At 43.2% G+C, this 8,811-nt stretch overlaps 1 protein-coding gene across 2 annotated transcripts; it reads right to left on the bottom strand.

The window, feature by feature from the left end:
• Positions 1 to 1,030: 1,030 nt before the first annotated feature.
• Positions 1,031 to 8,444, bottom strand: LOC136499137 (IAA-alanine resistance protein 1-like). 2 transcript variants are annotated; one of them, XM_066494830.1, is made up of 11 exons: positions 7,459 to 8,444; positions 7,279 to 7,362; positions 7,126 to 7,175; positions 6,140 to 6,191; positions 4,877 to 4,984; positions 4,217 to 4,476; positions 2,778 to 2,921; positions 2,554 to 2,661; positions 2,090 to 2,191; positions 1,963 to 2,007; positions 1,031 to 1,439 (listed from the first exon to the last, which is right to left on the bottom strand). In XM_066494830.1, exons 1-11 carry the CDS (start codon positions 7,814 to 7,816, stop codon positions 1,347 to 1,349), a joined length of 1,404 nt encoding a protein of 467 aa, XP_066350927.1. In that variant the 5' UTR covers positions 7,817 to 8,444; the 3' UTR covers positions 1,031 to 1,346. The 2 variants fall into 2 exon arrangements, with proteins under 2 accessions (XP_066350927.1, XP_066350926.1); XM_066494829.1 differs by having other exon boundaries at positions 1,031 to 1,851; positions 7,459 to 8,443.
• Between the last annotated feature and the right edge of the window lie 367 nt (positions 8,445 to 8,811).

Below are 8,811 nucleotides of genomic sequence, written 5' to 3' on the forward strand. Positions count from 1 at the left end.
GAGCATTTTGACTTTTCTAGATGTTTTTACTCTGTATCTTCAGCATAAGCCAGATATCTAAAAAAACTAAAATATCCTATAATTTTTTATTTTTTTTATATCTTATAATTTGGAATGGAGAGAGTAAGCAACACATTGACTTTTATCCATCTCACAAGCTCGTGTTTGATCCGTTTCTTAAATTCTCAATTCGCGCGTCGGTGTTTTAGATCTGCGATCGGTGACCACTGACCGTCCACCTATTCTTTCCCTGACACGATGAGCAATTATTGAGGAGCCTTCAAATCCTCGTGTTGTGTCGAGCATGGCCTTTCTGTTCCTGTACAAAATTTACGAGTTGGCGACAACATGCGGTGCGAGATCGACAGGTCGAACAAAGGACCAGCGCAGTAATTCCTGTTCCCCGTCCGATCAATACAAATGCCCACCGATCTAAACAATGTCCATCGTCGTCCTGTAAAACGTTTATACTGCTGCTATATGCCTATTTGGATGTCGTTGTTTAAAAAAAAAAACTCATAGTATCGAAAACTAGCTTTCGATGAGACGTGTACAACCTTATATAAAAAAAACAGTTTCGAATGGTTTTTAAAAAAAATAAGAAAAAGACTAGTTTCAGCGGTAGCTGTTCTCGAAACTATTCTTAATATATCCACCGCATCCAAACACCTTAGTAAGCTTACACCCTATTCACTTGGCTTATAAGCCATACTTTTTCAGTCAGCGGACAATATTTTTTCCTCACAACAAATCAACTAACAATACTTTCAGCCATGGTTTATCAGTCAAACGAACAGGACATTAAAGAGCAATAGATTTAGTAGGCTGGCTCGTTTTGGGCGTCCATATCAAGTAGCAACGCGAGAACAAGCTGGATGCTCCTCTAAAACTTTAATTCATGTCACATTGGATGTTTGACACTAATTTAAAGTATTAAACATAGACTAATTATAAAACTAATTGTATAGACGGAGACTAATTTGTGAGACGAATCTATTAAGTCTAATTAGTCTATGATTCGATAATGTGGTGCTACAGTAAATATATGCTAATAATAGATTAACTAGCTTAATACATCCGTCTCGCAAGTTACTCTTCATCTATGCAATTAGTTTTTACAATTAGCTAATATTTAGTCCTCTTAATTAAGATCCGAACGTCCGATGTATCGAAATACCTCCATTACACAGTGTTCGTCAGCTATGAGCGTCCAGAGTCCGGCAAGCCAGAGTTCCAGGCGGAAGAATGCGCAGATCTTGTCCATTTCCATTCACCGAAGTGGTGGCATACCCACCGGTGCACCGTGTACGGGGCAGGACCCAAGGATCACGGGCAGAGCACATGAATCAATGCCACCGATCCCGCGACAAGCGGGTGATGCCGCCAAAAGGGCCAGCACCTCCGCTTCGGAACAGGGATTCCACTATAGGCTGTTGACCCTGTCATTAGCCGACATCAGCCAGCCGGCCATAAAGTTGTACAGTATTCAGTTAGTACAAACGGGTGCCCTTCAAATAACCGATGCGAAAATTTGTAAAGCGCTTTTTGGTACTATATAATCGAGAGGATCAGACTGTGGCTATGTTCGGCTGGTTTATAAGTTGAAAGAGAAAAATACTGTACCATGCCAGCTTTACCATCGATTTGGGTTAACTGCAGTTGGACCTAAAGCTGCAGCTGGTGAAATGGAGACTCAGATTATTCTACCAGAGAAATGCCTAGAGCGACTAGCATCCCCATTGCGAGGGAGATCAGCTGAGCGGCTGAGCTTTTGAGGGTTGTTTTCTGGTCGTTCATCTGTGGGAGGACTCCCGCGACAGCAATGTAAATGAAACCACCAGCGGTGAAACCCTGTAAAACATGACAGTTGGCAGGGCAGGTGGCGCATTATCTCCAACAATGAGATGTGCCAACGGTACAACAGGAATGCATGTTGGGTGGGTCTTGTTTGTAAGAGCATACCTCAATCAGGGAGGAATGTCCCGGATCTTTACCCAAAGACAATGCCTGCACATGCAGTAGAGTAATGTGTTATATGCAGGGGAAAAAAATCGTTTTACCTTCGGGTAATTTTTTGTAGAGAACTCACTAGTGCTGTTCCAGCAAGAGCAACCAACGCAGAGAGAAAATTGAAGAATAGGGCCTTAGATACCGTGAAGCCTGACCGCACAAGGATACCAAAATCTCCTACCTTAACAGAGAAGGAATAGAAAGATTAAGATCAACAAGTAGTAGTAATTTAGTGAACAACTGTTCTGCCAATGAAACATCGCTGAAAAAACTAAAGGTTCGAGGTGAGCATCTAACTAGTTTTCTTAATCTAGATCCAGGAACCAGAAAAATATCAAATGATTGCACTTCAATAGATGTTATATTATTGCAGAATAGCTCCATAGTATTTTAGCATGAGCTAGTTTTGCCAGATGCTGCCTAGATATAGATATCAGCACTAATACTGTGTAACAGTGACAGAAAGTTAAACTGGAATGCATCAGAAAAGTCATACTGAAACTACTATGGTGAAATTTAAGTTAATCTAATGGCAACCATAACCTCTTGGGGAAGTTCATGTGCAAGCAGAAATAAAGTCCTGGACCAGCCACCAACAGAACCATGTAACAGAAAGGCACTCCCGAGAGCCATCCCATCAGTGAAGTTATGCTGCATCATTCACATGAATTTCCATCAAAATCCAAACTAGCAAGTAATTCAGAAAATCTAGCACATAAACATGAGCATGTGTGAAATACAAAACATGGTTCAGGTGATAGACTTACGACACCATCTGAGAAAAGGTTGAGGTAACCAAACACTAAGTTAGAGTTTGAAATTGATGAGCCCTCATTTGATGATGCTTTTTCAGGGGCAGGATCACTTTCAGAATTGGCAGGCTCTCCATCAGTGGCTTTGGATGAGCTCCTCTGTTCATTACAGGCACATCATGTTCATAAATCATAAGTGGATCACGTGCCTCATTAAGTGGGAGAAATGCAGAACCACCATAAAAACTGGGATCCTAAAAACTGAGAACCAAACAGTGATCTAATTGCACAGAATGTATAATATGAAGAAAGGAATATGCTGCCCGTGAGCTCCAAAGATTTGATAGTGCATCTTATATTATTGTGCATATACATATACTGAAAGCTTGCTGCAAGCAATGTGCACTTTCTGGAGAGGAAAGAATCATTACAAGAAATATTAAGTTCTACAGCTTAGAATCATTATAAGACATATTAGTTTCTATGCAACCACCTGATTGCAAAAAAAAAAGACCTATAGGCCAAGTTGAGGGCAAATGGGCAATAAGGCATCATTTATGTTGATCCAATTTTACCCACGACCTTTATCTTCTTTTCGAACTTAAATGAATTCATTAAGTACCTATTCAAATCTGAGTGTCAAAACCTTTCCTTTTAGCTTTTCACCAAATGTGACAAATACACCCTCTGTCCCAAACAGGATTCAAATTTTGTCACAAAATACTTGACCTTCTCACTTTCAATTGCACATTTATCTTTTCCTAATACACCTTTCTCTTTTCTCAATACATCTCTATCTCTACCTCTCTCTATCTCTCTCCTTGTTTTCTGTGCACCACTTTTTCACTCCTTAATTCCTGTGCCCAGACCTATAAAGTCATCTGTTTTGGGACGGAGGGAGTAGGTTGGCGACTTGGTGTTGCCCTTCAACTATTCCTTTTACCGACACACTTTGCAAGTTCGATTCTCCTTTATTCAGTGCTTTTTTTATAACATATTCAGGATCGAATTGCTACCACAGATGTAACACACCACACTTTCTTAGAGCCATTGGTTAGCTTTCATAATTCGGCTTTCCCATACTTTAAGAGATAAATTGTATGCCCAATGAGGTGCTCTGTTTCACAATTGCCATAAGACATCTGATAAAGTGTGCCTGGACATATTTTCCTTTAAGTGAACCAAATATTGTGTGGCTATTTTTTTGAGTTTCACATAGGCTATGTTTCCTTAAAAAACTGTTATGTTCCACAAGAATTTTCTATGCACATTTGCCTTCTATGCACACTTGGCAACTTTCAAATTCCTAGTATCCTTTTTTTTTGGCCAAAATGTAAATGGAGTGCAGAAAGAACACATAAGCAATCATACAGTACCACAGAACTGATACCTTGGGAAAACATACCAGATACTTTCTATGTTTTGCATCCGAAGCAGAGTTCAGTTAGATATACCTTGCGTATAGTAGCTTTTGATTCCTGCCCATCACTTATTTTTCCAGTGGCGCCATCAACTAAAGGTTCCTCTTCAGTATGATCAATGTCTGTACCATCGGTATCACTCTTTTGGTGATTCAATTTGGCTTTATCACTAGAATCATGCCTTTTATGATTATGATGATGGTGCCCATGATCCATGCTATGAGCCCCATTTTGAGAATTGTCTTCAACATACCTCACAATCTTCTCAACGATAAAAAACAGTACAATGCCAACTGCATGGAATAGTAGTTGAATTAGACATATGGAGAAAGGGAACAGATCAAGTAAGTTAGATGCATGTGGAAAGAAAACAGATCAAGGACTCCTGAGTAATAAAATGTCTGGAATAAATTCATGTCACTAAGAGCAATAGTGATTACTGCTTGTGCAGATTTAACATGTCAGCTGGAGGGCAGTGACATACTGACATCCAACATACTTTGGGTTAAAAGAAACAGTCTGCAGCAACTGAATCAAGAAAGAGGCATCTCCATATGACCATATAAAGGGCGTACCCAGTGCAGAGAGCTCCCGCTCTGTGCGGGGTCTGGGGAAGGGTGTCAGTGGCCCTGGCAAAACAAAAAGTTCATAGAAGAAAATTCTATCGGACATACATGTGTAGGATATACTCACATAGTATAGACAACCCCACAGAAAGATCTTCCAGTGAGTGTGCATGTGCATGCTCATGAGCATGATCATGACCCTCATGATCATGATGTGAATGTGAATGTCCTCCACCTGAGCGGCAATTGAAAAACAATGCAAGTGAGAGAGTGCTCCTATGGCGAATGAAATAAAAGAACTGCATCTACATCATGTACAAAGTGAAGATCAGAATTAAAGCAATGCAATATACAGTAGTGTTGTATGGATGTGATGGCCCAGGTATCAATATGATGCTAGCACGAGCAACACACTATGATGCTGGAGGTTCAACACTTCAGTTTATAACTCATAGCATAGCAGAAAAGAACATGCAAGAGATGGTAGGAGTTAGAACAGTTTGATCCAATTGGTTCACACAGTGGGTAATTCAGAGATTTAGTGCTTTTAACAAAGCATTGGGCAGTTGTCATGGTTGGACATCACTACGCCAGGCGTCGCCGTGCACGGGACATCAGGCGCGACGCTGAGCGCGCGGCGCGCGCAACAGACGAAGCTGAAGACACGGACGTGGCTAGTGGCTGAGGATATTTTTAGAGATAGCTTTCTATTTTTAGTTCCTAAATCAAAGGAGATTTGTTACTCCTGTTAGTTGGGCCAATGGCCACATATATTGCTGTAATCGGTGAACGCTGGGGCAAGAAATAATTATCAATCTATCTTCCTCGTCATCCTCCTAAGCCTACGGCCTGGGCAACCAGCCGGAGAAGACCAAGCCTGCGGCAGGGTTACCTCGCCGGAGAAGACGACGGACCGAGACTACGAGTTGCGCAGTCGAGGGCCAGCTACTCTAGATTATAGCGCCCTTGACAACTTGGTATCAGAGCAGTAGGCAAAATATGCATGGAGCTATGCTTCTTTTTAAAATTACAAGCAGCTTGATTTAAGGTCATAAGTTACATTGGAGTAAACACAACATTTCTCATTTGCTAACTTTTCTATGACCTATGCAAAATCCACCCATCTACCCCTCCTATGTCCTATGGCAGTGAAAATATGGGGGGCACTAAACTGTCCTTGAGAACCAAGGTATAATACAGGAGATAAAGAAACAGTTTCTAGCTCAAGACAATTGTAGATAATGGGAGAGACACAACAGTACCTAGTAAAACACAAGTCTGCAGATATACATGAACCAAGCACAAACAAAAACAAGCGCAGATATACATGAACCAAGCACAAACAAAACAAGAACCAAAAGAAGACCTTAGCATGTATCAAAGGATATACCAAAAGCATGTGGCAGCTGATGAAGAAATGAATCTCCAAGCATTGCTCCTGCCTGCAGATTACATTGAAAGTTTGAAACCAAACAAGAAAAGCTCATAAGCTGTAACATCGTTGATTCTGAACAAAGTAGTAGAATCAGTCAATTAGATCAATACTATAGAACCTCAAAACCTCATACAGATACTATTGGAGCAAGACAACATCATAAATAAGCTAAATAATCTCAAAATTATGGGGCGTCGTCTCATGGCTGACTCTTCTGAATATAAACTTCTACAAATATCTAAAAAATGTAGGTTTATTTTGACTGCATTGCGTATTCAGCTAGATACATGCTGATACACAGAACCCATCACGAAAAAATATGTTAAAAAACAAGGGCAGAGGATGTATTAACCATTTGCATTTCTATTTATCTTTTGCAGGAGAAAGGAATATCACTTTGTATATGAGAAAGTGCAATCATCGCAGATCTGTTACAACTTACGGTTTTATGTAATCAAGCATGTGCTTCAAACAGATGACACAATTCCATTTGTCTGCTTTTGTGGCACTGTTTGGTTGATTTGTTCCCTACTGAATGAGTAGAAATACATCATAATGAAATTCGATACAACCAGAGTTTTCTATGTTATTTATAACATCCATCATGGACAAAATTTTACAGGCAACATTTCATATGCAGGGTCAATTCAATTGCCCCCAAATGAAATAAAATTCACAGGATAACACATAATTCATCTTTGTGACTTTCACTGAATGCAGATATTACTTTTTATTAGATTGTAATTGCAGAAGATTATCTTAGGGTACATTAATTTTCAAGCTGCATTCACTAGACTGACAGGAGAAATTGTAATGTACTTGGCTAGGTAGCTCTCAGGATTTGCTAAGGAAAACCACAGAGTTGAGTAGATTGCAGACAAATATCCATTTGCTAGCTCCATTTAGCGAAATCTTCTAACAGCTGCACACTCCACACTTACCCCAAACACTGCAAGCGAATCCACTATGGCCTTAGACGGTTTCCCCTGAACTGCAGAATTGAAACAAACCAGACAATCAGGACCTGCGCAGAAGGGCAGGCAATCAATCCCCAGATTGCAGTGGGCCAAGCGGGTGGGGGGGTGGGCACTCACAGAAGATGACCGGGAGGAGGACGAGGCAGACGAGGGACGCCATACTGACCAGCAGTGAGCACCCCATCGCGCTCAGCCACACGCCTGCTCCATCAAATCCCCCAAATCATTCAATCGCCTCGGAGTAAATCGCGCCTCAAGCGCAAAGACGAGCGAGATCGGAACAAAAAATTGCCTAACCCATGGGCGATGTCTCCGTGTCGTCGTGGCCATGGTGATGGTGGTGGTGGTGGTGGTCATGGTCGTGCTCGTCGTAACCGAAGGACTCGAGCTCGAGATCCGCCTCCTCCGCCATCTCCTCCGGGAGCAGCCGCTGGATCTCGCCGTGGCCATGGCCGTGGCCGTGGTGGTGATGGTGGTGCTCATGGTCCGCGCCGCCGCCGCAGCTGTGGCCGTGGTGATGATGCTCGTGCGGTTCGTCGTGGCCGCCGTGGTCGTGGAAGGAGCAGGAGGACTCCGAGTGCACTGCGGCGGGGGCGGCCAGGGCCGCGGCGGCCGCCAGGAGGAGCAGGGCGGCGGCGAGGCTTCGGCGGCGCATTAGGGCTCGCGCGTCGGTGTGCGCCCGCGGGGTTTTTTGGGGTGGGGGTGTCAGGAGGCGGAGGAGCGCTTGCAGACGCCCTCGATGGTGACGACGACGACGAGCACGAAGAGGAGCACGACTATGCCAATCACCACGCCGAACGTCACGACGTCCATGTCCATCCGATTTTATAATTACACCCCTCAATTAACTCGGGGAAAAAATATGACAATAAAATTAAACAAATCGAACCAGCTCGCTACGAGCCTACGACTTGAACGATCAGGCCTCTGAGGCTCGGATCGGGCACCAGGGCTGAGAATTCTGACTCGGCAGCGGGGAAATCGGAAGCTTCTCTGACCTCGTGCTCCCCCGTACGCAGCAGCGTACACTTTGTGTCGGTGGCAAGCAAGGTGTTCTTCAATTGCGAGAGCACCGCGATGATCGGGCGCCGAGGAGTTCCACAACACTACAACACTGGAGAGAGGATCATCGGAAGGAGGACGGCAACAGGATCATGATAGGTTTGAAGGGAGCCCGATCGAGCCGGGTGTCGATCATGGTGCGACTGCGATGCAGGATGCGGTGGTTGCAGGTAGACGAGGGGAGTGATGAAGACTGTGCATCAGTGTGCATCAGCCCGTCAGTGGAGCAATACCTTTTCTCTCTCTTGTTCCAGAGCTTATCTTTCCTACTTCTCGAGTCTCGACGGCAACTTCTTTTTGCCGTCTAGAGAAATGAGTGCCATGTTGCGTTCTCTGGTTGGCCCTGTTTGGCCGGTAAAATTAATTTTAGCTGAAACTGGCTGAAAACACTGTTCTAGTTGAATTGTTGTGAAAGAAAAATATTATTCTGACTAAAAAAAGAAGCCGAACAAGCTGAATATGGGGTAAGCCGAACGGGACCAATGGCTCTGGCGTCTAGGCGTCTAGCGTCTAGCATCAGTATCAGCATCAACATCAGTATCAGCATCAATTCGTCTAATAACTATGTCCTTAGCACCGGCAGCACCA

Source organism: Miscanthus floridulus, chromosome 13, assembly GCF_019320115.1.
Source record: "Miscanthus floridulus cultivar M001 chromosome 13, ASM1932011v1, whole genome shotgun sequence".
In the NCBI taxonomy this organism is placed as follows: Eukaryota; Viridiplantae; Streptophyta; class Magnoliopsida; order Poales; family Poaceae; genus Miscanthus; species Miscanthus floridulus.

Coding starts and splice junctions, on each gene's coding strand:
- LOC136499137 (XM_066494829.1), bottom strand. CDS start 7,816: ATGCGCCGCCGAAGCCTCGCCGCCGCCCTGCTCCTCCTGGCGGCCGCC. Junction 4,477..4,876: donor TGTGGGGTTGTCTATACTAT/GTGAGTATATCC, acceptor TATTCCATGCAG/TTGGCATTGTACTGTTTTTT. Junction 1,852..1,962: donor GACATTCCTCCCTGATTGAG/GTATGCTCTTAC, acceptor CATGTTTTACAG/GGTTTCACCGCTGGTGGTTT.